At 56.1% G+C, this 25,095-nt stretch overlaps 2 protein-coding genes across 6 annotated transcripts; both read right to left on the minus strand.

Moving 5' to 3' along the window:
- Window positions 1–305: 305 nt before the first annotated feature.
- SERPINF2 (serpin family F member 2) lies at window positions 306–8,039 on the minus strand. 3 transcript variants are annotated; one of them, XM_032846733.1, is made up of 10 exons: window positions 7,570–8,039; window positions 6,332–6,398; window positions 6,149–6,187; window positions 5,965–6,027; window positions 5,465–5,666; window positions 4,863–5,006; window positions 4,512–4,715; window positions 3,865–4,007; window positions 2,074–2,278; window positions 306–1,441 (listed from the first exon to the last, which is right to left on the minus strand). In XM_032846733.1, exons 2-10 carry the CDS (start codon window positions 6,392–6,394, stop codon window positions 1,029–1,031), a joined length of 1,476 nt encoding a protein of 491 aa, XP_032702624.1. In that variant the 5' UTR covers window positions 6,395–6,398; window positions 7,570–8,039; the 3' UTR covers window positions 306–1,028. The 3 variants fall into 3 exon arrangements, with proteins under 3 accessions (XP_032702624.1, XP_032702625.1, XP_032702626.1); XM_032846734.1 differs by having other exon boundaries at window positions 7,523–8,039; XM_032846735.1 differs by lacking the exon at window positions 7,570–8,039 and adding an exon at window positions 6,996–7,495.
- A 399-nt stretch (window positions 8,040–8,438) lies between these two features.
- WDR81 (WD repeat domain 81) lies at window positions 8,439–23,257 on the minus strand. Of its 3 annotated transcripts, none has more exons than XM_032846730.1 (10): window positions 19,333–23,257; window positions 14,809–14,916; window positions 14,358–14,548; window positions 14,049–14,239; window positions 13,593–13,758; window positions 13,337–13,502; window positions 11,981–12,667; window positions 11,195–11,340; window positions 10,737–10,916; window positions 8,439–9,676 (listed from the first exon to the last, which is right to left on the minus strand). In XM_032846730.1, exons 1-10 carry the CDS (start codon window positions 23,009–23,011, stop codon window positions 9,356–9,358), a joined length of 5,835 nt encoding a protein of 1,944 aa, XP_032702621.1. In that variant the 5' UTR covers window positions 23,012–23,257; the 3' UTR covers window positions 8,439–9,355. The 3 variants fall into 3 exon arrangements, with proteins under 3 accessions (XP_032702621.1, XP_032702623.1, XP_032702622.1); XM_032846732.1 differs by lacking the exon at window positions 19,333–23,257 and adding an exon at window positions 18,718–18,736; XM_032846731.1 differs by lacking the exons at window positions 8,439–9,676; window positions 10,737–10,916; window positions 11,195–11,340 and having other exon boundaries at window positions 12,248–12,667; window positions 13,392–13,502; window positions 19,333–23,256.
- Between the last annotated feature and the right edge of the window lie 1,838 nt (window positions 23,258–25,095).

The raw sequence follows: 25,095 nt of genomic DNA on the forward strand, positions 1-25,095 counted from the left end.
GGGAGGCCAGCGCTATTCTGAGCCACCCCTGTTGCTGGCGGCTTGAGGCCTCTAGAGAGGAGCCATTGGAGAGCAGAGCCAGGCTGGCGTGGAGGTGGCCGTGGAGAGGGCTGGTGAGGTCAGAGGGGACTGTGCTGAGACAGGCTGGCGAGTGGCCGAGAACAGAGAACAGACGTGGCAGAAAGGGCTGCCTGCTGTCCCAGCCCAGGCCCAGCGTGGTGCTCTGTGCAGCCAGTGGCTTCCTCCTGCCTTCCTCAGGGACGCCCCCTGCCCCCACGAGTGCCCAGAATAGTGACCTCAAAGCAGCCAGGGCCATTCATTCTTTATTCGGATGTCATAAAAATCACTACAAAAACTTTACAAAAGAGCCGGAAGGAACTATTGCCCTCCCCTCCCGCCTCAGCCCCTGAGACACCTGGGCAGTGGAAGAAGAGGAGAGAGGAGGAAGGGAGAATCCTGGCAATGTCGGTATCTCCTAGGAGCAGCAGGGAGTCTGCGGTGACAGGAGCATCGGGGCAGGTGGAGGCTGGAGGGCCAGGGGCAAGTTATGGCAGAAGCGCCTATATGGAAGGCTAGGCCCCCACCCACAGAGTGAGACAGGGCTCCACCGCTGGGGGCCTAACTCTCCTTTCCCCAGCCAAGGTATCCAATCCCTCCTGTCCCACCTTCTCTGGTAAACAAACGTGGAAGTGCCCCAGCCAGCTTTGGGAAAGACCTTCCTACCTTCCTGACAAGAGTGGACCTACAGCTGTCCCTTTGCCCAAGCCCCAAACAAGGACAACATTTGAGCCGCTTTGGAAGAAAGGATGTGGGATCCAGACCCCTGATTCCCAGAGCCCTGCCCTCGACCTGGCCCCACCCACCCCAAACTCCCCGAGAGAGGAGAGGAGACCAGAGAAGATGACTCCCTCTCCGCTCCCAGACTGCCCACCCAGGCCCCTGATGTAATCCCACCAAGCCATCTGGAAAGAGTCCAGGAGTGGAGAGATTGTTTCAGGCAGGGACTCAGGATACTGGCAGCTGGCCTCTCACTTGGGGCAATTAAATTGGGGGTAGTCCTCCTCTGAGGGGGGAGCAAGTTTCAAGTCAGGGCCGAAGGGCTTGTCTCCGCGGGGGAAGGCTTTCTGATTCTGGAAGTAGTCCCTGTCATCCGGAGAATCCTGCTGCTCCTTACGCTCCCACTCCGCGCTGGGGTTGGGGTTCCTCACACTGCCCACGAAGAGGGGCAGGCTGGTTGTGTCCTCAAGGATGAAGAAGAGAAAGGGGCGGTTCACGCTGAAGGAGGAGAGAGACATGCGGGACATGGCCGTGCCTGTAGCGGCGGCCGCCTCCACGCCAGCCTCACTGAGCTCCAGCGTGGACCGATGCTGCACACTGGTTACCACCAGCCTCTGGTCAGAGATCCCACGCAGGTCTGGGGCCTGGAACAGTTCCTGTAGGCCTGCCCAGGACAGGAGGTGACAGGTCAGAGCTGCCTTCTGCCCCACAAGCTGCCCAGACCTGCCTGGGACGGTATCTGGCATTCTGGCCAAGGGACTAGTCCAACCCACAGATCCCTGCTTAACTCTTACCTAACCTCCAAGTATCAGCTTCCAGGTCACTTCCTCCAGGAAGCCCTTCCCAATCCCCTGCCCCTAAGTCGGTACGGGTGCCTTTTCTCCAGTGAACGGGAGAGAAGCCCTCTGTCTTATCCCTTATGCTGAACTGTAAATACCTGATTCCTTATCTGCCCACCTGCACGTGACTCAGTCTTGTCAGCTGGGGGCACCCAGTGTCTAGCGCAGCGCCCCCTGCAGGACAGCCGACAAGACCCACATGCTACCCAGGCTCTCGAGTCTGCAAAGTTCACTCTTGGATGGAACAGGCTGTCATTTCCTGGGGCACCCCAGCTCAGCCCAGGAAAGAGAGTCCTGGGGGTGGGGGGCCCTAGGAAGCCCTCTGACCTCCCAAAGCCCCAGAAAAGACCAGGACACCAGTCTGCTCTGACTCGATCCACAGCCAGCAAGGGGGCTCCCTGATCACCCGCTCTGCCTAGCCTGACCCAGGGGGCAGTCCCCTGCCCAGCCTCCTTACCCAGCCGGCTGAGGGTGGCCACCAGGTCCAGCTGATAGTTGAGATGCAGCCTGGGCAGCCGGACCTTGGTGGGCTTCTCTCGCAGTAAGGGCTGGTGCAAGATGTCCCAGCTCAGGTTGGCCAGCACCTGGGACACGTTCCACTCAAAGTGGGTGGGCATAATGACCACAAAGCTCATGTTGTTCTTAAATGGAAAATGAGCCACCTACCAAGGCGGAAAGGAAACCATGTGAGAACAGGAAAGTGCCCAGACCAGCTGGGGTCTGGGTCAGTGTTTGCTGACCCAGTGTCAGTGTTCACTTCAGAGACAGATGGACCAGGGCTTCCGGTCCATTCTTCTCAGGTGTGTGTCTGGGCTCCCCGAGCCTCTACTTCCTTACCCGTGAAGTCGAGTCATACTACCTGCCCACATGGCAGGCAGACCTGTGACACTCCAGTGGAGTATCAACACGTAGGCTCAAAAAAATGGGGACTTCCTCTCCCTTCATCTGCTACCAGCTGGCCCTGTGATTTGGGTCAAGAAATCCCTTCAGTGTCTCAGATTCAGACCACTCCAGGTTCTGCAGGGGAGCCACTGCAAAAGGTGGTTCTCTCCACACCACACCCCTCAGTAGTGACTCTGCCCCACTCTATGTAAGACTGCGCTCTGAGGCAATTTCACATGAATGGGGTTCCTGCAGCTACGTAAGTATGAGAAGCACTGTGCTCCATGATTCCTGACAGCTGCAGATTATTCGGTATCTAGACAGAGCAGCCAGACAGCAGGACCCCTGGGTTGGGGGGGGAGGGGGAGCCCCACATCTGGCTGCCTGGGTCTGCCTGCAGAGGGTGTGAAGAAGAGGGCCGAGGCCAGGACCCAAGAGACAAAGGGTGAAGAAAGTGTGGGCAGGACACAGTCTGGCAGGAGCTGCCTATCAGGGTGGAAGGGAGAGAAAAGGGATGCTACTCCAAGGGCCTGCGCTGCCCACAGCCCCTCTCAGGAGAGCTACAGAAGGCTGAGGCCTGTGGCATGCTGCCTTCGGAAACTAACCAACATAGCCGCCTCTGCCACAGCTGACTGGCCCAGGGATCTACATTCAAGCTGAGAGGACCACACTGTGGCCAGAAGCAAGGGAGGCCTCCCCTTAGACAAGCATCGCATAGCGCTCTATCCAATCAGAATGTTCCAGAAGGATATGGACATATCCATCGCAACCAGATCCTCCCTTCTAAGAAGAACTGTGACAGGTCACAGAGCCCAGGCTCAGGCATGCCTTGGCCTGAGTGGCTCTGTAGCCATTGGGTGGCTTCCTCTGCAGCCCTACCAACCCATGGACCCTGGTAACAAACCCCTATAACCAAAGATCACCTGGTTCTCCACTGGGGCGCCTCCTCAAAGAACACTCCCTGACCGCTGGATCTAAAATACCTTCCCTAGTTACTAATTGATCACTTTCTTTTTTCCCCCATAGCACATACCCTATCTGAAATGATCCTGTGATTTAGGTTCGTTTGTGTACTTTCCTTTCCTGCTGACAGCAGGGACCTGGTCTCCCACGTGCTAGTGAGTTCCCATGTCTAGGACAGTATCTGGCAGACAGCAAATGCCCAATATCTTTTTGTGAGCTTCATGAACTTCCAACAGCCTGGAAGCTCAGTCCCACAGGTCGGGGTATAGCGAGACCTTCTAGAGCCACCTGTATCAGGAACATGACTGCAAGGAAGGCAGGGCACACCCCCCTTCACCCCTGTGCCTGCCCACAGCCCACCCCCTCCCTACACCACCTCCCAGCCTGGACAATCAGGGCTGACCTGTATCTCGGGCTGCTCCAGCAGGAACCAACGCAGGGGGTACGTGTGGGCGTGCATCATGTCCACGGGCACCGTGAACTGCTCGTTCAGGTGGAAACTGTCTCTCTGGGTGAGACTTGGATCAAACTTGCTCCTCCAGAAACCTAGAGCCAGCAGAAGGCAGGGGCCATGTAGACCCAGGGAAGGGGGAGGTTCTCTACCACCTGTCTCTTCTCTGTCCCACCCAGAACCCATTCAAGGGACAAAAGGTAGAGGTCGAAACCCCAAGGGGCACTGTGCCAGGTGACACTCAGTTGATTTGAGGTTTCTTCCCTGCAGCATTTTTGAAATCTGGGCTTGCTTTTTTCCTGTGCCCCGCCATGCTCCCAGGAGCACCCCCCATATCCTCACCAACTCAGTTTCCTCCTAGGGTTCTCTCTTTACAACAGCCTCATCCAATTCCTGGGGCCCCTCCTTGGCACACTGTTACCCATTTCCTACCCTTCCCCAAGCCACAAACTGAAGAGCTCCCTGCCTCGTGGCCCATCCCTGAGGAGAAAGAGAGACTCTCAGAACAAAGGTTTCTTCACAGCCCAGCTCAGCCTATGGGGCAGGAATAGGGGCAGCCTATGGGGCAGGTGGGGAACCTGGGGAGAAGAGGAACGCACTCTGGAAGTGGATGGCATTGAGCAGAAGCAACACTGTGTCATCTGGCAGCTCAGAGAGGAAATCCTCAATCTTCCCTTCTGTAGCCTCCTTCACCCATTGGTTGATGTTCAGCAGATCATCCCCCTTCCTACCCGTCAGGCTCACGGGCTTTGCACCAAAGAGCTGTTCTGATTGTTCCAGAAAATCCTCTTTGATGGGAAATCCTATGCAGAAAGGGCCACAAGCTGTTCCCAGGGGCTTGAGCTCCAGAGCCACCAATCCTCAGACTGCCGACCTGAGGCCAACCCCATCCCCATCACCCCTGTCCACCCAAGAGCACTACCTAGGGAGCTCCAAGCACCAACACCTACCTTTCTGCAGGTACATTCTGGCAGCCAATCGGAATGCCCCAGGGCCCAGGTCCTGGCAAAGGTGGCTCAGTAGGTGAGGGAGGCAGAGCCCTGAGTCCACATGCAGCACCTGCTCTAACCTTCGCAGTGTCTGGTTCTGAGCACCTGGAGGGGACCGCATTGGCTGTGGCCCAGGCCTCCGGCTCTTTCCCGGCCCTGCCGTGCACTCCAGTCCCTGTTGAATGCCCTTGGTGCACGGCTATTTGCCTCTCGCATCCACTGAACCCCCCCCCCCAAGTTCCACCTTCATCTCTGCTGCTGGCTATCTTGGATGACCTCACCCCGTCCAAGTTGTTTTCCCTCCCTGGACCTCGGTTTCCCACAGTGAGAGCCTCTGGTCCGGCGAAGACAGTGCAGCTACATAAAAATCATCAGAAGCTTATCCTTAGGTCCCATACCCGGGGATCTGACTCAAGGAATCTGGAGGTGTGCCCGGGAATCTGCCTTTTTACCAAACAGCCAAGTGCCCCCAGTGAAGGAAGCACCCACTAGTAAACTGTGGAGTAGTGAGTTCCTACTGGTCTCCCAGCTCTGCTGGTCTAGACAAACGGATGCCACGGTACCTAGTGCCAGATGAGACAGGGCCAGGGCCACACTGAGAGGCGACAGGATGAGGTTGGGGCTGGTGGACCTTTGGGCGACCAGGGAGAACAGGTCTGTGGTGAAGGCCATCATGGCCTGGGCCAACCTGCGGGTCTGCTCCGGAGTTGGGGCCCCCTTGCAGTCCCTTGGGGACTTCTTCAGGGCAGTATGGCCATGGGCCTCCTACAGGGACAGATCAGGGGTCAAGAGGGTTAAGGAGTCAGCTCTGTGTTGAGGATCCCTTTCGGAGTCCCTGTGCCTGAGAACAGCAGGGCCTTATCTCAGTCCTGACGAGAGAGGGACGAGAGACGGTCACAGAGACAAAGGCCTGATAGGGACCGGGTCCTTCGCTCTGGTCCCTCCCACCCTCGGTCTTCTGGCCTCCGCCTCATGGCCCCGCCCCCCGGCTCCCTCGCCCCTGCTGATTGGCCCTCCTCCCTCGGACCCCGCCCACCCTTCCCCCAGCCCCACCTGGTTGTACCTGGTTGCCCAACTTGAGGAGGGTAAGCGGGGGCAGCTTTTCCTGGGTCTGCCCGCTCATTAGCTGAAGAAGGGAGGAAGCAAATGGAGTGTGACCCTTCCCACAGATTCCCCCACCCTTGCGGGAGCCACAGGCAAGGCCCCTCGGGGCCTTCCTCCCCCTCATGCCTCTCCCTCCCCAGTACCTGCTGGTCCAAGGGCTCCATGGCGCTGGCAGGAGAGAACTGTTGAGAAAAGGATGAAGAGAGTAGAGGAAACCCCCTTAGAGCCAAACCTTCCCCTGACTCAGCCCCCTCCTTTTCCTGCCTGGACCCCTGGCGCGTCCCCACCTGCCTCCCGGCCCCACCCAGACCCAGGCCCAGGCTCACCACCAAGCTGGAACCCTGCAGGCAGGACAAGCTGAGCACCAGGAGCCCCCAGAGCAGCGCCATGTTCCTGTGCGGGACAGGAAGCCACTGTTCCCACCTGGTGGCACTTCCACGTGGGATCGCACTCCCCACGCTGCCTGGCTTGGCAGATCCTGAGCCTCTACCGCTGAGGGGACACCCAGCTACTGCCAGCACACCCCCAAACACCAGTGGTGGTTCCCATCTCTGTGGCATGGGATGGCCCCCTGAATTGCTTTTAACCCCTCTGTATTTTCCAGTTTTTCACATTTGGGGCACTGAAAATGGTTTGGTTCATAGGGGAAATATCAAAACAAAAGAAATCCTCATGCTTCAAGGCCTGGCCTTTTGAGTCCCACCTGGATTGGAATCCAGACTCTGCCTCTTCCTGGAGGACATTAGATATTTCCCTTAACTCCTCTGGACTCTGCCTTTTCTTGTAAAATGGTAGCAAAAGTCCCTACCTCCTCCCATGGTATGTTGTGAGGACCAGAATAAGACAGTCTTTGTGAGCCTTGATTACAATGCCTGGCACTCAGTAAGAGGGCTGTTGTCCGCCTAGCCCAAGGCCCCTCCTCTGGGAAGCCTCCCTCGAAGCCTCCTCTATACTGGGGCTCCTATCCAACCTGCTGTCCACAGGGCCCACCTTTTCTCGCTGGTCTGGTCTTGACCACAAGGGTGGACAGGCCTGAGTCCCTGAAGTCTCAGCAGGGTTGGTGGGGTAGGCTGGAGAGCCGCATTGTTGACCCAGCCAGAGAGTCCAATGAATGGCTCTGGACAAAGCCACCTTTGGACTTACGGAAAACACAGGCCTTGGCCCCCAACTCTGTCCAGGTCGGCTCCGGGAAGCCAGGCTGGCAGGTGGAGATGGGCAGTTCTTGGTCTGGCCTCAGAGCAGGTCCCACACACTCCAACCCCGCCCCCATCTCAGGGCCAGTCCTTCCAAGGGATCCTTCTATCACCCCTGGCCCCACCTCCATCACAGGGCCCCTGACCTCCAACCTGGGCTTTTGAATTTTTTTGTCAAGAAAAGCCCTCCAGTTTTTCAAGTCCCAGGGGGAGTCCTGCCAGAACTCCCACCTTGGCTCCTCATCCCCCCCAGGAGGCTGGGAAATGAGAGGCCTTCTGAATCAATTCACTCCAGGCCCCCTCAGCTAGGACAGCAGCTCTTACCTCCTCTCCTGCCCAAAGAGCAGGCTAAGCCACCCCTCCCCTTGTACCTCTGCGGGCTCCTTGCTGCTGCACACGATGTCCTTCTCTCTGGCCCCACTTGGGTACTCCCCACACTTTGCTCAGGCTCCAGCCAGCCTAGCTGAGCCCTCCCCTCCCACCAGGACCTTTGCTCTCAGCCAACCCCTGTTCAGATTGCTTTCTCTTCTGGTAAATATTGACCTGCACATCCGGTTAAACATTGATATTGGGGCCGGAAGCCCCATTCCCACCAAGGCATCTAATCCTGAGACAGCCACCTGGAGGCCCTGTGGATTTGGGTCCCCCTTCTTTCCCCCCAAGCCTGGAGAAAGGAGGTTCAGGAAAGTTGAGGAGAATGTTCTCATCTGTAGAGCAGATCCAGGAAGGACAGGGCCCTCCCAGCAACCCCACTCTAGTTGGTCAGAGAGGCTATGTGACATGCCCAAGGACAGAGCTGGGCTCAGGGTCACATCCAGCTTCCCACTTCCAATGTCCTTTCCTCTCCCCCCTCCTGAGGGGAAGGAAAGGGAGGCCGCAGGAGCCTATGTGGAGAACCCAAGATAGAATGCCCATCCCCAAGCCTTACAAGCCCAGGATCCTGATTGGCTGCCTTTAGACTAGATCTGGAAGGGGTGGGGAGAGGAGAGAGAGCCCCAGCCCCAGCCAGCATCCTCCCAGCAGGTGCGCTGCCTCCTTACCCTCCCCCAAGGCTGAGGGTTCAAGAAACTGGCCTGGGGCTGCATGCACCAGAAGGCCTGTCCCCTGGGGCACCCAAGGGCAATGATCAGGCTGTCTCCCACCTTCCTGCCCAGCTTCTCTCCCTCTCCTCATGGCCCCAGAAGCTGCCCACTCTTAATTCTTCCCCACCTTGATACCACCATCAAGAAGTGTCCCTCAGTTCCATGGCTCTTCCAAAGGATTTATTGGTCATATTTACATCTATTGCAAATAATGAGGAGGCAGTAGGGGCGCAGGCTCAGACCTCATCTCTGCTCCCGAATATGAGGGTCCCAGGATGCCTGGGTCTTCCCGTCCCCTGGGAGAGACCTGAGATGCAGAGATCATTCTTGCCCCTTCTCTCAGGGTGTCGGACCATGAGGGTTCTGGGCCCAGGGGCTGCCTCCTCAGTTTCAAGGCACAAACACTGTGGTGAGGGGTGGGCAGGCAAGGCAGGCGGTCACTCCTGGCCAGGCACCGGCTGGCCCAGTCCCTCTTCCCTCCCCTGGTCCTGCCCTCTTTCTTCCCCTACTGGTCCCACACTGGGCAGGGCCCAGCTGGGTGGACACTTAAACCCCAGCCCAAGGCCCTTAACTCCTGGACCACGGCCAGCCCTCATTAGAGGCTGGAGTCCAAGCACCATCAGTGTCCTGGACTGGAGCAGCTGTCCTGTCCTTGTGAGACTGGGGTACAGAATGCTCAGCAAGGTGCGGGGGCATCTTCGGCTGGAGACTGGCTGGGCCGGGGCCCATCTCCGTTCCTCTTCTCAGAGCTTCCCTGTCCCCATGTAGACCCAGAGGGCAGAGCCAGGGAGAAGGGAGGGCAATGCTTTCCCATGCTCTCTCTCTCTCTCTTGCTTCCTGCTAACTAGAAGCAGCAGCTCCCCCAAGCCATGAAGGAGATCCTTTCTGGCAGCACTGGTGGCTCTGGCAGTTTGGGACCCTGGACTCCTGCCTCCTCCTAGCTTGCAGGCCACATGGCCACTCGGAGTGTGGGGCCTGATGCTTGTGCAGAGGGAGCTGCTGGGAAAACACGGGTGAGGGAGGGACTCCTGGGGGGGGATGTCTGCCCACCCTCATGGGCCGGCCCTGCCTCAGCCTACGCCAGGAGGCGGATGACCCCATTGTCCGAGCCTAGCAAAAGGTGGCGTTTGGTGGGCAGCAAGGCCAGGCTGGTGAGCGTGCCTCGGAAGTTCTCAGAGCTGAGCTTGGTGGTGGCCTGGGAGGGGGGCTCGAGTAGGGAGCAGACGCCGATCTTGTTGGCCACTGTGCCGGTGACCACCTCGCTGCCATACAGGTCGAAGGTGTGGATGGGGTCAGAGGCAGACTTGTAGTGGTGCGTGGGCTTCTGTTCCAGCTCCTTCCACACGGTCAAGGAGTGGTCAGAGGAGGAGCTGACCAGGACACTGCCCTCCACCGCCTGCTTGGGGAGAAGAGAGCCTGAGCCAGCCGGACCCGGGCCCTCCCATGTGCCCAACGAGCTCCAGGGCCTTCTGTTTACTCGCAGGGGATCTGCCAGGAAGACAGAGGGGTCCTGGGCAGGAGACCAGCTGCCTCCTCCACCACATCTTATAAGGGCTGGTTGATGTCACTGTGCTCAGGTGTCTTGAACCTAGTCACCACTGTAACTTGGGCGCTCACTCTAGGCATTGTGTGCAGCATGCCATATTACCAAATTTAATTTTCAGGACAACTCAATGATGTAAATGTTCTTGTTATTCCCATTTTACAGAGAAAGAACCCGAGGCTCAGAGAAGTTAAGTAATCCTCCCAAGGTCAGAGAGCCAGTAAGTAGCACTGCCAGGATTAACACCAAGGCTGACCCCAAAGCCCTCTGAATGCATCCCTGGAAGGTCCAAACTGAAAGCTACCTGGACCCCTGGGTCCCCTGGGGTCCTGGACACAGCTGGAGCCAGTGTGTCCTTAGCAGTGGCAATGCAGGTCCCCTGGCTGCAGTCAGCACAGGGAGGAAGTGCCAGCTGCCTGGAAATATCCTCCCACAAAGAGCCCTGTTCCTCCCCTGCTGTCCCTCCCCGGGCAGTTCCCTGAAGTCTGTGCCTGAGAATGGGCGGGGGTACGGGTAGGATCCCCAGGCGGGGACGTCCCTGCCCCCATGAGGGCAGCCCAGCATGGGACATGGACTCTGTTCCGTGGTCTGGGGGCAGTAAACAGCTTCCCAGCTGAGCTTTATTTAACCTGAACTGGGTCACGGACAGGGCCTGACCCCTGATCCTCCAAGCAAGGCAAATATGGACAAGGGTTACTCATTAGAACATCCCCAGGGAGCAGCAGGGTCAGCTCACCCCCTGCTTCCCGCCCCCATGGCCTGCCTCTGGCTCCTAACCCTCTGTGCCCATCCGCCCTGGAGCAGGTAAAAGGGAGATTACCTTAGCTGGAGCCTGTCCTGAGTGGGCCCTAAGAGGACCTGGAGCAGGGGCAGGGCTGGGCAGTGAGGAGGGGAAAGAGACCTGGTCAGTCACCTTGATCTGCAGGATGTCCCCTTCATGGGCCGGCCAGCCACGCAGAACCAGGCCAGTACGGGTGTCCAGGAGCACCATGAAGCCCGAGGAGAAGCCAGCCACCACGCTACGGCCACTGGGGCTGACGGCCAAGGAGCGGACGAGGCCGGGGTTCAGCCCACCGCCGAGGCGGAACTCGTGCTGCAGACAGAGGGAGATGAGCTAACGTGCCACCCCAACCCATTTCTCCCTGAGGTCCCGCTCCCTCCCAAGCCCACACAGTTGAAAGGCCTGATCCTTTATCCCCGCCCCCTCTATCAAGCAGAGGGCCCCCCTCCATCTCAGGTCAGTCCCACCCCCCACTCAGGGTTTGCTGCTGTGGGTCATTGGTCTAAACGACACTCTGGCCTTCTCTCTTTGGGGTCTCTCCTCCCTGCCGGGCGTCCAGGCCCGGGCTCAGGGAACTGGACGGCCCTGACCTGCAGGCCAGGTTTCCTGCAGTCCACGAAGCGCAGGGTGGAGTCAGAGCTGGCCATGGTGATGCTGGTATGGGGGGCAGGCATGACGGCCACAGCAGTCAGGGGCACGCGGCTGTCCCATGGCTCCATCATGCGGAGGGTCTTCCCTGGGAAGGAAAGGCACCCTGGATCTGGGGTACCAGGAGCTGATAGAAGCACTTCAACTCTTCCTATCTCCCTGACCTACCCTGGATCTGCTTCTCATATTCCAGAGGACCTCAGAAAATGCTGAAGATGCTTTTTGACTCTCCCACCTTCCTGCTTCTGTGGCCAGGCCAGGCCAGGCTCCGGTCCCCGGAGCAACCTCTTCTTTTTCCACGGCACCCCCTGATCAAACACTACTTCTACTCAGTCTACCTCAACACTACCCAATCCCCTCCCCCTTTAAAAACCTTATTAACCTTACTTCTCCTCCCCCATGATGCCAAAATACAATCAAGCAACCATCTGCCAAACTTTTATGACATGCTACATGTTAGGCCAAACTCCTATGTGCATCATCTTCTAACCCCGTTCTGATTCCCATTTTACAGATCAACAAGGTGACTTGCACAAGGTCACCCAACAAATAAAGTTGGCAGAACCAATTCAAACTCAAGTCCAACTGCTCCTCTGGGCGGCCTCACTGGGTCACCCCACCCCCTATACCATTACACCCCAACCGCCCAACCCTGGGTCCTCAAACCCAGAGGCCTGGCAGCGCCCAGGATGGCAGCAAGAGAACAGGCCTCACCTGGACCTGCTCACCTGTGAAGGGGTCCCAGACGTGCACGGCCCCGTCGCAGCTCACCACGTACTGCGGGGCCTCGAGCTGGCCCACGAAGAAGACGCTCTTGCGGTGCTGGGTGTAGATGAGGCGCGGAGCCATCTCACTGGTGCCATCCCCTGAGTTGTAGAGCGGCCAGAGGCGCACCGTGCGGTCCTTACTGCCACTCAGGAAGAAGTCCTCACTGCTCAGGGGTGCCACACACTTGACGGCCCCAGAGTGGCCCGGGAAGCTCTGCAGGCGGATCTGGTGGAAGTGAAAGTGGGCGTCCTGTTGGCTCACGCCAATCTCGTACTGCCAGTAGGCGAGCCAGTTCCCGCTCAGCCCGTGGGCGCTCCGGGGCAGCTCCCGCTTCAGCGCGTTGTCCTCCTCGCTGCTGACGCCCCCACTGCCCGCCCCCGGGACGGGGCCCAGCAAGCCGGGGCTCTCAGGCTGTGGGTCGTCAGGAATCTGGATGCGGTTCCCGACCAGAACGCTCCCAAAGGTCCCTGAGTGGCTGTCATCCCGTGGGCCACCCCCACTCTGGGGGTCCCACTCGGGGCCCGTGTTGGGCATGGTGGGTTCCACGCTGGCCGGGCTGCGACTGCTTGGGCTGATGCTCTCCAGATACAGCCCCGCCAGTTCCCCAACCAGCTCATGGTTGGGGACGATCTTCCTGATGATGTCACCTAGATGGGAGGGTGGGAGTAATCCTAAGATCAGGGAAGACGGCAGGCAGCTGCCACCACCCCGCCAAAGCTTGGGAACAGGAGACAGGGCAGGTGCTGGCTGTGAAACTCTAGGCAAGTTAACTCTTCATCCCTGAGCCTGTTTCTTCCCTAGGAAGACGTGGATTCACTCACATGCACATCCTCTGTATGTGCTGGGCACCATGTGACACATGGGAAACAGAACGGTGAGAAAGAAGGCCAGTGCTCCCCTTCTCAGGACCCAGATTTCAGTGGAGGAACAATAACGTATCTGACCACAGGGCCGTTTTTCCCATTCAGGGGGACAACATACATAACCACGCAGCAGTGCCAGGCCTGCAAGGTGTAGTCTGAGACTACACAGAAGGTGGACACCTTACTTATTCCTCCCAGAAACTCCTAGAGATGTCTGTACATCGGCCCAAGGCCCCTGCCTTCCCCAGGGATACTCTAGACCAGCTCCCATGCCTCCCTGCTGGCTAATGCTCACTCTCTGTTTACGTGTCACCTGGGACGGTGAGGTCTGATGCACAACACTGTGCTGAAGACCAGCTACAGGGTCTAGGGGGGCATGGGGAGCACCGGAGCCCTCCCAGGGGAAGAGACAGAGCCACAAAGGCTTTGCAAGGGAATGTGATGGGGCAGTACCCAACAGGCAGGAGAAGGGCACGTAGATTGTGTACGCCATCTCCAAGGTGAACACCTTCTGCAGCTCTTCCAGCAGGCTGGGGTCCACTAGCCGCTGCTGCCCGTCGGAGAAGGCCACCTCCGGCAGCTGGCCCTCGCTGCGGCCCACAGCATCCAGCTTCAGATCCTGGGGGCAGGACAGCCCAGGGCAAGTCAGCTAAGTTCACGGTGCCTGCCCCACCCAGTCCAGCCAGGTAAGGGAAGCAGGTCTGCCTACCTGGTGCTGAAGCTCTCGCAGCTGAGAGAAGACTTGAAAAAAGGTGGCCACAGGCTCACTCAGGTGCTGCTGGACCATCTCCTGCCCAATGCGCAGGCATATGAGGGCGATGAGGCTGATGGTTTTCACACACAGGACAGTCCGGGCCTGGGCCCCACTCGGGAACCTGGAAAGAAAGCACACGAGCTCCAGTGCCCCCCTTACACCAACCCCCACTCTGCAGGACTTGCCCAGAATCTACCAAAAAGCTTTCAATGAACAGAGCTCCAAGACTGATTGGCCCAAATGAGATAAGGAAACTGAGGCACAGAGAGGAGTTGCGGCTTGCCCAGGGTCGCACCGCTGGATCAGAACCAGGACTCCTGACACCCAGTCTCACTCCCAAGCTTCCCAGCCCCTCCCAGGCAGCATCCCCAGCTGGGCTACTCCCTGCACAGGGGTGGTGCAGCAGCCTACCCAGTGACGAGGGAAGTGAGGAAGCTGAGCACAGGTAGTAAGACCTCGTGGCTGATTCGGGGCAGGATGTCCATGAGGGTGGTGTCCGAGAGGTACACGATGATCTTCTGGGTCAGGGTCACCGCCGCCAGCAGCCCTGCCTCCTTACGGCTGTTCAGTCGACTGGGGCCCGAGGTGCTACCTGGGGCCACCTAGGGCCACAGAGTGGATGAGGGCCAGGCCGCCCATGGACCCCTGGGACCCCCAGATTGCTCAGGTCTGCCCTCAAGCTCCTCAGCCTCCCCTGAGGCTGCCCCAGCAGTGACTGACCAGGTAGCTGATGTAAGGCAGGTACTGGTAGGTGAGGACAGGCTCCCCGTACAGATGAGCGATGTGCAGGAGGCAGCTGAGCACAGGCCCAGACACTGTATCGCCCAAGACCGGCCTCTTCTGGTAGACGTTGCCCGCGCTCAGCGGGGGGCTCCCCCCGCCGCTCACGGTGAACTGCTGCCGAGCGGGCCCTGCCGAGGAAGAGCCAGCGGCCTCGAGTGGCTCAGGGCGGGCAGCGGGGAGGTCAGTCTTCCAGGAACTAGGGTAGCCGCTCCCATTCCCTCTAGCCTGGGGCCCACACCATGCCCTGCCCGAGCAAGGAAGTGGCTTACAGACTGGGACCCGGGACCTGGCAGGGACGTGGAAGGGGGAAGGATGCCCTACAGGGGGCTGAGGATGGACAGAGGGTCTGAGATGGAGCCCCCTCTCCGGCACTGACCGCAGGCCTTACCAACGTAGCAAGATGTCAGCAAGCGGAGCAGGTTCCGGGCCACATAGCGAGAGGCCACAGTGGGGCCAAGCCTGGCAGACAGCCAGCGGACCATCTTGCAGGCCGTATCTGCGAGGCAGGAGCAGGCCCTGAGCTCATCAGATAACGGTGGCTTGCCACTCCTCTCACCCCAGCCCACGGCACCCCTCCTAGCCAATCCTGGGTGCAAACCTGCCAAACAGCCTGCACCCCACACCACCACTAGCTATTTCACAGTGCCAGAGGGGACCTGTGGCTTTAGGACTGCTCCAGGTGACCCTGGCTTCCAGGCTGCTCCAGAATCCTCCCCTCGGGTACAACTTGCAGGAAGGTCATCCTTTCAGTGAATCTTCTTAAGCTGCTAAATGAGGCCTGGCCAGGCCCTAGCTCCCTCCCACTATGGCCTGTGCTCCCTCTTCTTCCCTCCAGTCTCCCTGTCTAACCAGGCCAGCCTTTCACTGCTTCTCCTTATTTTTTTTTTTAAGATTTTATTTATTTATTTGCCGGGGGGCGGGGGGAGCTAGCTCACAAGCAGGCAGAGTGGCAGGCAGAGGCAGAGAGAGAAGCAGGCTCCCTGCTGAGCAAGGACCCTGATGAGGGACTCCATCCCAGGACCCTGGGATCATGACCCGAGCCAAAGGCAGCGGCTTAATGGACTGAGCCACCCAGGCATCCCTTTTCACTGCTTCTTTAATGGAGTTACAGAACCTCACACATGCTGATCCCTCTGCCTGGTATGCTCTTCCCACCACAGACCCTACCATTTTTGCCTTGCTACCTCCTATTCACTGGACCTCAACTGTCTCTACCTCTTTTTTTCCTCCTAAAGATTTTATTTATTTATTAGAGAGAGAGCACAAGTGGAGGTGGAGGGGCAGAGGGAAAGGAAGAAGCAGGCTGCCTGCTGAGCAGGGAGCCCAATGTGGGGCTCAATCCCAGGACCCTGGGATCATGACCTAAGCCAAAGGCAGATGCTTAACTGACTGAGCCACCCAGGCATCCCTGACTCTGCTTTCATGGAAGCCTCTCTGACCCCTGAAAACTAGATCTAAGCCCTACTTATAGTTCCTTGTAGTACCTAGCCCTGTTCTTTACAGCATTACTTTACCTAAGGGACCCTCCTCTGCTAGGAGTGAGCTCCAGGAAGGAAGGCCCACACCTGTGCCACACGTGAATCTGTTCAATCCACTTCCTTGGCGTAGACGAGGTACTTAGAAATGCTGAATGAAAACCAGAGTAAGGGGTTCCTGGGTGGCTCAGTTGTTAAGTGTCTGCCTTTGGCTCAGGTCATGATTCCAGGGTCCTGGGATAGAGCCCTGCATCGGGCTCCCTGCTTAGCAGGAGGCCTGCTTCTCCCTCTGCCTGCTGCTTCCCCTACTTGTGTGTGCGTGCTCTCTCTCTTTCTATCAAACAAATAAATAAAATCTTTTAAAAAGGGAAAAAAAACATATGATCATTTTAACAGATGCAGAAAAAGCATTTAACAAAGTACAACACCCATTCATGATAAAAACCCTCAACAAAGTAGGTTTAGAGGGAATATACCTCAACACAATAAAAGCCTTATGTGAAAAACCCACAGCAAATATCATCCCCAATGGGGAAAAACTAGGAGCTTTTCCTCTAAGGTCAGGAATAAGACAATGATGTCCAGTCTCACCACTGGAAATTCAAACCACAGCAATTAGACAACAAAAAGAAATAAAAGTCATCCAAATTGGTAAGGAAGAAGTAAAAGAAGAAGTAAAACTTTCACTATTTGTAGGTAAACTGACACTATATACAGAAAACCATAAAGACTCAAAACCAAAAAACTACTGGAACAGATAAATGAATCCAGTAAAGTTACAGGATCCAAAATCAAAGTACAGAAATCGGTTGCACTTCTATACACTAATTATAAAGCAACAGAAAATGAAACTAAGAATCACATTTAAAATTGCACCAAAAAAATACAATGCTTAGGAATAAATTTAACCAAAGAGATAAAAGACCTATACTTTGAAAAATATAAAACATTGATGAAAGAAATTGAAGACAACACAAAGAAATGGATAAGCATCCTATGTTCATGGATTGGAAAAAACGGATATTGTTAAATGTCTAAACTACCCAAAGCAGTCTACAAATTTAATGCAATCTCTATCAAAATACCAACAGCATTTTTCGCAGAACAAGTACAAACAAGCCTAAAATTATTATGGAACCATAAAGGACCCCGAATAGCCAAAGCAATCTTGAAAAAGAAAAGCAAAGCTGGAGGCATCACAATTCTAGACTTCAAGTTACATTACAAAGCTGTAGCAATCTTAACAGTATGATACTGGCACAAAACAGACACACAGATCAATGGAACAAAATAGAAAAACCAGAAATAAACCCACAATTATATGGTCAACTGATCTTCAACAAAGGAGGAAAAGACTATACAATGGGAAAAAGACAATCTCTTCAACATATGGCAAAAAACTGGACAGCTACATGTAAAAGACTCAAACTGGAGATGCCTGGATGGCTCAGTCAGCTGACCATCCTACTCTTGATTTTAGCTCAGGTCTTGACCTCAGGGTCTTGAGTTCAAGCCCCATACTGGGCTCCACCTGGCATGGAGCCTACAAAAATAAAAATAAAAAAAGGAATCAAACTGGCCCACTTTCTTACACCATACACAAAAATAAACTCAATATGGTGAGAAAAAAATAAAAAAAAAAACAAACAAACAAACCTCAAAATAGATTAAAGATCTAAATATGAGACCTGAAACCATAAAAATCCTAGAAAAGAGCACAGGCACTAATTTCTCTGACATCAGCAGGAGCAACATCTTTCTAGAAATGTCTCCTGAGGCAAGGGAAATAAAAGCAAAAATTAACTACTGGGACAACATCAAAATAAAAAGCTTCAGCACTGCTAAGGAAACAATAAAACTAAAGGGCACCCTAAAGAATGGGAGAACATATCTGCAAACGACAGATCTGATAAAGGCTTAGTATCCAAAATATATAAAGAACTGCTATAAGTCAACACCCAAAGCACAAATAATCCAACTAAAAAATGGACAGAAGACATGAACATTTTCCCAAAGATATCCAGATCGCCAACAGACACATGAAAAGATGCTCAATATCACTCATCATCAGGGAGATGCAAATTAAAACTCTAATATCAGGGCGCCTGGGTGGCTCAGTTGGCTCAGCATCTGCCTTCAGCTCAGGTCATGATCCCAGGATCATGGGGATCGAGCCTTGCATTGGGCTCCCTGCTGAGAGGGGAGTCTAATTCCCCCTCTCCCCCTTCCCTCCCCCCAACTCATTCTCTCTCTCTCTCAGAAAATAAATAAAATATTTTTTAAAAAGTTAAAAATAGTACTACAGGGTAGTGATCCAATAACTGCACTACTGGTGTTCACCCCCAAAATACAAAAACACTCAATCAAAGGGATACATGCACCCCTGTTTTTGCAGCATTATTTACAACAGACAAACTATGGAAGCAGCCCAAGTGTCCACTGATAGATGAATGGATAAAGAAAATGTAGTATAGTTGTGCCTGGGTGACTCAGTCAGTTAAGTGTCTGCTTTCAGCTCAGGTCATGATCCCGGGGTCCTGGGACTGACTCCTGCATCGGGCCCCTCACTCAGCATGGAGCCTTCTTCTCCCTCTGTCTGCTGCTGCTCTTGTCTGTGCTCTCTCCCTCTCTGATCCTCACCAAAAAATTAAAATTAAAAAAATTAAAATTAAAAAATAAGATGTAGTATATATATAAGTGGAATATTATTCAGGCTTAAAAAAGAATCATACCCTGCCACGCCCAACAACATGTTGGACTGAGAGTATAATGCTAAGCAAAAAAAAGTCAGAGAGAGACCAATCCCCTATGATTTCACTCACAGGTGGAATTTAAGAAACAAACAAGAGCATGGGGTGCCTGGGTGGGGCAGTCGGTGAGGGTCCGACTCTTGGTTTCGGCTCAGATCATGATCTCAGGGTCGTGAGACTGAGCCCTGCGCTGGGCTCAGTGGTCGGTGCAGTCTGCTTAGGGTGCTCTCTCTCAAATAACTAAATCTTGAAAAAAAAAAAAAAAAGGGCAAAGGAAAAAGAGAGAGAAACCAAAAAAAAAAAAAAAAAAGACTCTTAACTCTAGAGAACAAACTCCAGAGGGGAAGAGGAGATGGAGTGGAGAAAATAGGTGATGGGGATTAAGAAGTACTTGTGTTGTGATGAGCCCAGAGACTTGCATAGATTTGGTGAAACACTATTGTACACCTGAAAACTAAGAAAACACTCCAGGTTAAATATACTGGAATTTAAATTTAAAAAAATAAATAAACAAAACAAAACAAAAAAACACCCACAGGGCACCCGGCTGGCTCAGTCAGAAGAACATGGGACTCTTGATCTCAGGGTCATGCGTTCAAGTCCCATGCTGGGTGTAAAGCTTACTTCATTCAATAAATAAATGACCAGAGGACTGTTTGACCAACACCTTAAGGCCTGAGAACTCACCGAGGAGGATCTTCTGTTCTTTGCCCTCCGACTGCTCAGTCAGCGGCTCCTCTTCTTCCTCCCCATCTGTCTCGCCACCGTGGGCCACCACCGTATCCATGGACAGCACAGTGTCAGAGAGAGTGAGTTCAGAGGCCCTGGTGATCTCGTCTTGTTCCCCGTCCCCCTCCTCCTCCTCCAACACCACCACACAGCCTTCGTCCTCCTCCTCTTCCTCCTCTGAGCCCTCGCTCTGCTTCAAGTCCTGGCTGCTGTCGCCTGACCTGAGGCTGCTCTTGTCCACGGGAGCACCCCCTTCCTCGGCAGCCCGCTCCTCGCCCAGGGAGGTCTCGCTGGTGCTGCTCTTGTCACTCAGCCGACCCAGGCTCACAGCCTCGGCTTCCTGGGGCTGTGGGGACTCTGCCACATAGAGCCCAGCCTGGAAGTCCTCGGTCTCAGGGAGATAGGCCTGGTCGTGGAAGCTGACGCCAGACGTGTAGTCTGGGAGCCCCAGGCCCGAGGAGGCTGCAGCCTCACCATCCATTGGCATCTCCTCCCTGAAAGCACAGGAGCTGGGCCTGGCCCCCGGGAGCTCACTCTCCTCATCCTCGGGGGCACCCACCAGGCCCTTGCTTTCCTCCTGAGAGGCCTCCACACCAGCCAGCACCTGTAAGACGTGGGGCAGCAGGTGGATGAGAAAGGCCTGCAGGCCCAGCCGCACCATCAGCTGGGCCACAAAGCAGTCAGTGTACAAGTAGAAGCGGCCGTGTAACCTGCAGGGGCTCTCGTAGGCACCGATGAGAGGTTTCAGGAGGTACTTATTAGCATTTCTGGGGCCTAGGGCCTTAGCGACCGGTTCAAAGAGGTACCAGGCTGCGTACACGGCCGTGTGCTCCTCAGACATGAGTGACAGCACGAAGGGCAGCAGGATCTCCAGCCCCTCCGGGGTGATGTCACTCAGCACTGCCCCCAGTTGCTGCCACAGCGCGAACACCAGTTCCCGCCCCTGGGCCTCGTCCTCCACGCGTCTTGCCTGATACAGGAGGATGAACTTGTGTAGCGCTGGGAAGTACGGGGGGAAGGGAACCACAGAGCTGAAGGGGCTGAGGAGCTGGGCCGGGCAGGGAGGGGGCAATCCCTGGGAGACTGGCCTGTACTCAAAGAGTGGGGCTAGTTTGCCCCTCCCTGCCACCACAGGGCCTTCAGGTCCACTCAGCTGCAGAAGTTTGTCCAGCACGGGCTGCAAAGACACGGGGACCTCCTTGGGGTGACGTAGGCAGAGCCCCCGGATGGCCTCAAAGCGTACCCACAAAGAGGCGTCAGGCGGCAGCATTCGGACCCTGGTGGCAAACAACATCTCAGCCAACAGGACCCCCAGCGCCTGCATGTCCCGATGGAGAAGTTCCCGCAGTTGCACGGGTGGCTGGATCTGGGGCTGCTCAGGCACTTCCAGCTGGCTCCCAAGGCCTTTGGTCAGAAAGTTGCCAAGTTTCTCTAGCCCTTCCAGGGCCTGCACAGGATTGAAGCCCTCGGGAAGAAGAATCTTCCCCTCATCCCCTTCCCCAGGGTCTGCACTGGCAGGTTTGTTCCTGCGGCCTGGCCGAGAGGCTGAGGCTACTGAGAAAGACAGGAGGCCTGGTGGGGCTTGACTGGAGACAAAGGAAGAGGAGCCTAGCTGGTCACCGGCTTTCCCCGCAAGGGAGATGGAATCCAGAGCTTCCGTGGCCTGTTCCAAGTCATCTTCCCCTGCCCCGGGCCTGTCTCTGGCCCAGCCAGCCTCGCAGGGAGTGCCCTCCAAAACCAGCCTGCCTGCCCCATTCGTAAGCTGTCCTGGTAAGTCCTCCCGGCCGGTGCTCTCCTGGATGGTCTGAAATAACATTCTGGGAATGAGTGGGGGCTCAGGGGCCAGGGCAGGAGCCCCGGCCAGGCGCTGGGGGTGCGGCTGATCGAAGAGCTGTACGACGCCATAGCTTGTCAGGTGGGTGTGGGCATCCACCAGGTGCAGACACACGTTCTTCTCCTTCACAGCTTCCTTGCCCTGCAGTTTGTAGCCAAAGGTGAGGTCGATCCAATGGTGCAGGTCCTGGGACACCTCTCGGCTCTCCAACAGGGCCCGGTGGGCGGACACGAACTCGCGGCTGGAGCCGCACCAGGCGGGCACATCCAGGTCAGGCATGTCTGGGTGGATGGAGGAGAAGATCGAGGGATCGGCGTAGAACTCAGGGATGCACTCATCAGGTGTCCAGCTCTGCATGCGTTCCATGCTGGCAGGATACTCGTGGGGCTCCCACTGTGCCCGCACGTGTCCACAGAGCACGGAGCGGGGAGTCCGCCGAGCCTTGTACACATAATATGTGATGTCGGAGAGCACGTCTGAGATGTGGTGAGGAACGTGAGGTGGCTCCCCGCCCCCCGCACCACCAGCTACAAATGCCTGCCTCGTCATCTCGTATGTGAAGTCCAGCTGCTTGTCCCCCTTGTTGAGGCGGAACTTGGACTTGCGGAGGTCTCGAAAGCGCCCGTGGGGGGTGGTGAAGTCCACCACCCAGGGCAGCACAGGGTGGTAGTTGGGATCGCCCTGCCGTCGACCCGCCAACCTGTTTAGCTGCATGAGGTAGTGGAAGTTGCTGATGCGGCCATGGACCCAATCTAGCACAAGACCCCGAAGTTCCTCCCGGCAGGTGGGACACCTGGGTCCCTCTCCTCCCTCGTCTCCAGGTCTGACGCCTAGCCTGTTCGTTGCCTCGGGGCTCTTTTCATTCTCATCCTCCTGAGGCCTCTCGTAAGCACTCAGGTCCAGCCGGAGCTCGCTGCAAAGCTTTTCATCTACGGCGATGTGGTGCAAAGTTAGGGCCCCGCAGGCCAGTCCCTGGCGGTGACAGGCATCCATGGCCCTCAGCACACGGAAGAGAATGAAAAGCACCTTGGCTTGGCTGTTGGTCAGCTTGGCAGGGCTGAAGGTGACAACATCGTGCAGGGAGAACTGCACGTATGGGTGTACCACGTACAGCATCTCTGGAGACTCCAGCAGAGCCTCAGCTCGCAGAAGACTGGGACAGGCCAGGTTGCCCCGAGGGGGACAGGCACCCTCTCTTGCAGATGACTGGCCCTGGGTAAACTCACCCACGGACAGGAAGGAACAACCATAGACCCTCTGCAGAGCCTGTCGGACTAAGTCCAATGCGCGGACAGCTGAAGGGGCAGGGCTGTGACTGTAAGGCTGCCCATAAGTGCGATAAGCATGGCGCCACAGGTTGTGATAATTCTGGGCAGCCACATCTTGCATGAAACGAGTGAGGGTCTCGGGACTGCTGGAGCCCTCCTCTGAGGGCAAGCCGCCGCCCAGGAGGTAGGACAGCCTCCGTTTCCGCAGCCCGTGCACCTCCACGCGCGTCCAGCCGTGGGGCAGCTTCTGCACGGAGCGTTGCAGGAGAGTCCTCACTTCCGCCTCGCTCAGGCCCTCTACCCGGGGACAGGGTCCGGGGGGCAGCCGGCGCTCGCGGAGGCTGGCCAGCCAGCGCGCGGGCACTAGGGCCACCACGTGGGTGCCCCCCGGGGCCGGAGCCAGCTGCCGGACATCGATATTCAGGTCCCTCTCCACGCTCTGGAGCAGCTCCTCCATGTCCGGGCTTGGGGGCGGGGACCAGCCTTGCGCCCCGTGGGTAAGAGGGACTTCCCGCCCCTTGCTCCCCAGAGCCATCCCCTCCCGGCCGCCTGGGGGCAGCGCGGGGCTGAGCCCGGCCACGGCCCTGCCCGCGACGTCTTCCGGGGTGCCAGGCCGGGCGGGGAGGGATGGGCGAGGGACCCGGGATGAGACCAAGGCGGCGGGGGGTGGGCCGGGAACAGAGGAGGGGAGGCCGGGGACGCTCTTACCCCTCTGCAAAGTCCTGCGCTCCGGGCGCAGCCTGGCAGGGGCTGCGGGGCGCCTGAGTCTGGCTCTGCCGTGACCGGTCAGCTGACGGGGATCACGTGATCGCCCCCGCACGGAAACAACCGCACGTGGCTCGGAGAGGCCGGCCGGACCGCGCCTCCCGCCGGCGCCCCCGCCTGGCAGGCCGCGGCGCCCTCCCTCTCCGCGCTCTGCTCTGGTCAGGTGGCGGCTTCGTTTCCTGGGAGTACAGAGGAGGGGGGTGCTGAACGGCCCACGAGATTTCCCCTCCCTTCCCTGCTTCCTCCTGCATGCACCAGAACGCGGATTTAAGGACGATTTTCCCGGAGATTCCAGCCTTTAGCGGGCTGATCCCACGCGCTCCTCTGGTTTTACAGATAAGGAACCGCAGGCTGAGCTGGGGCTTTTGGCATTAAGTCCCTTCAGCGCCTCCATGCTACCTACCAAGTGAACCAGCTTTTAGTTTTCCAACACATTACTTCAATAACATTACATCTGGTCTTTACAACAACCCCTGAAGTAGAAAAGATAGTAATATTGTTTATACTTTACAATAGGTAACCAAGCGCCACCAAAGAGACTTGCCCAAGTGGCAGAATGGAAACTTGGAACCTGGTTCACAAATTTTCTGCCCTGGAGTCCTCCCTCCGCACCCCTACCCCGTGCCCCAGCCCTCTTGGGGCTCTCTCTCTTTCTTTCAAATTCTGGGCGATCTGAGAGGGAGAGAAGTGTCCCAGGCCCAGATGCTTGTGGTTCTTGGGAGGAAATGTTCCCCCAAGACTTCCCGTTGAAGATCCGCCTCTGAGGTGCCAGCGCCTGCTGCTATGGTCAGAGCCTTACAGTTGCTACCTTGGCTGGGGGGTGGGGGATGAAAAGGGGGGTGCAGCATAGGACAAGGAGCAGAAAGCAGAGAACTGGCACCAAAACTAGACGACTTCTAGAGGTCTCAGTTCTGACTCATTTGCAGGACAGATAGGCCATTGCAATAAAACCACTGGCTGGTTTTTTTTTTTTTTTTTTTTTTAGTCTCCTCTAGAAGGAGATTTTGCCTCATGGAGGAGTTTGGTGTAGAGGTTTGGGGGATCCATAAAGATGCTTAAGAAAAACTAAAGTCCCAATTACAGAGGAAACAAATGGATCAGCAGTGATCTGATTCCATCTGCATCCTCTTTCTTGAAGCAGCGGAAGCCCTGCTGTGCTTGGTCACATGACCTGGAGCAGTAAAAACTTAACAACCATCATTCCTGGAGCACTGATCAGGAGCCAGGCACCCTGCTAAGCACTTTGCATATCTTGTTTTGTTTAATCCTCACCACAACCCTTTTAAAAAGATATTTTTATAACCATTTAGGATGAGGAGGTAACTTGCCCTTAGGTAACTAACTACCTTAGGTAACTTGCCCAAGGTCACCTAGGAAAGAAGTGGTAGAGCCAAGATTCAAACCCAGACTATCTCATTCTAAAACCAATGCTCACTGCACTCCTTGGCCATACAGTATTATTTTTTCACCACGATGTACACCCCCAAATTTGGTTTGAGTACCTGAAGGCAGAGAACGGGTTTTGATAAAAGATAGTGCCTGCTGCTAAGAACCTATGAAATTGGGTCCACCAGGTCTTTGCTCTGGTCGGTTTACCTAGACTGAGCAGGCGCTTTTTCTTCCCGCAAATCGGTGTGTGCTCTGCCCTCTAGTGGTTTCGCTTGCAATCAACAATGACCTTGAGTGTAACTAACCTAAGGATTCTTTTCTTGAATAGGATGCCCTTACAATGCTGGGCACTGGTGCACTAAGATTTCTGGGGGCACTGACACCTTCCCCAATCGGAGGTCTAAAACAGTGGTTTTCAAACTTGATGATGCACTTCAGATTCGGTAGTCTGGGGTGAGACCCAGG

Source organism: Lontra canadensis, unplaced genomic scaffold (assembly GCF_010015895.1).
Source record: "Lontra canadensis isolate GAN:19392208 unplaced genomic scaffold, GSC_riverotter_1.0 scaffold180, whole genome shotgun sequence".
NCBI classification, from domain to species: Eukaryota; Metazoa; Chordata; class Mammalia; order Carnivora; family Mustelidae; genus Lontra; species Lontra canadensis.

Excerpts from the sequence above, each read along its gene's own strand:
- WDR81 (XM_032846730.1), bottom strand. The coding sequence starts at position 23,011 with ATGGCTCTGGGGAGCAAGGGGCGGGAAGTCCCTCTTACCCACGGGGCG. Across the intron at positions 13,759-14,048 it reads CTCACTTCCCTCGTCACTGG|GTTCCCGAGTGGGGCCCAGG; the intron begins GTAGGCTGCTGC and ends CTTTCTTTCCAG. Across the intron at positions 11,341-11,980 it reads CGTCTGGGACCCCTTCACAG|GGAAGACCCTCCGCATGATG; the intron begins GTGAGCAGGTCC and ends TTTCCTTCCCAG.
- SERPINF2 (XM_032846733.1), bottom strand. The coding sequence starts at position 6,394 with ATGGCGCTGCTCTGGGGGCTCCTGGTGCTCAGCTTGTCCTGCCTGCAG. Across the intron at positions 5,007-5,464 it reads CCTGTCTCATCTGGCACTAG|GTGCTCAGAACCAGACACTG; the intron begins GTACCGTGGCAT and ends GGTCCCCTCCAG. Across the intron at positions 4,716-4,862 it reads CAGAATGTACCTGCAGAAAG|GATTTCCCATCAAAGAGGAT; the intron begins GTAGGTGTTGGT and ends CTTTCTGCATAG.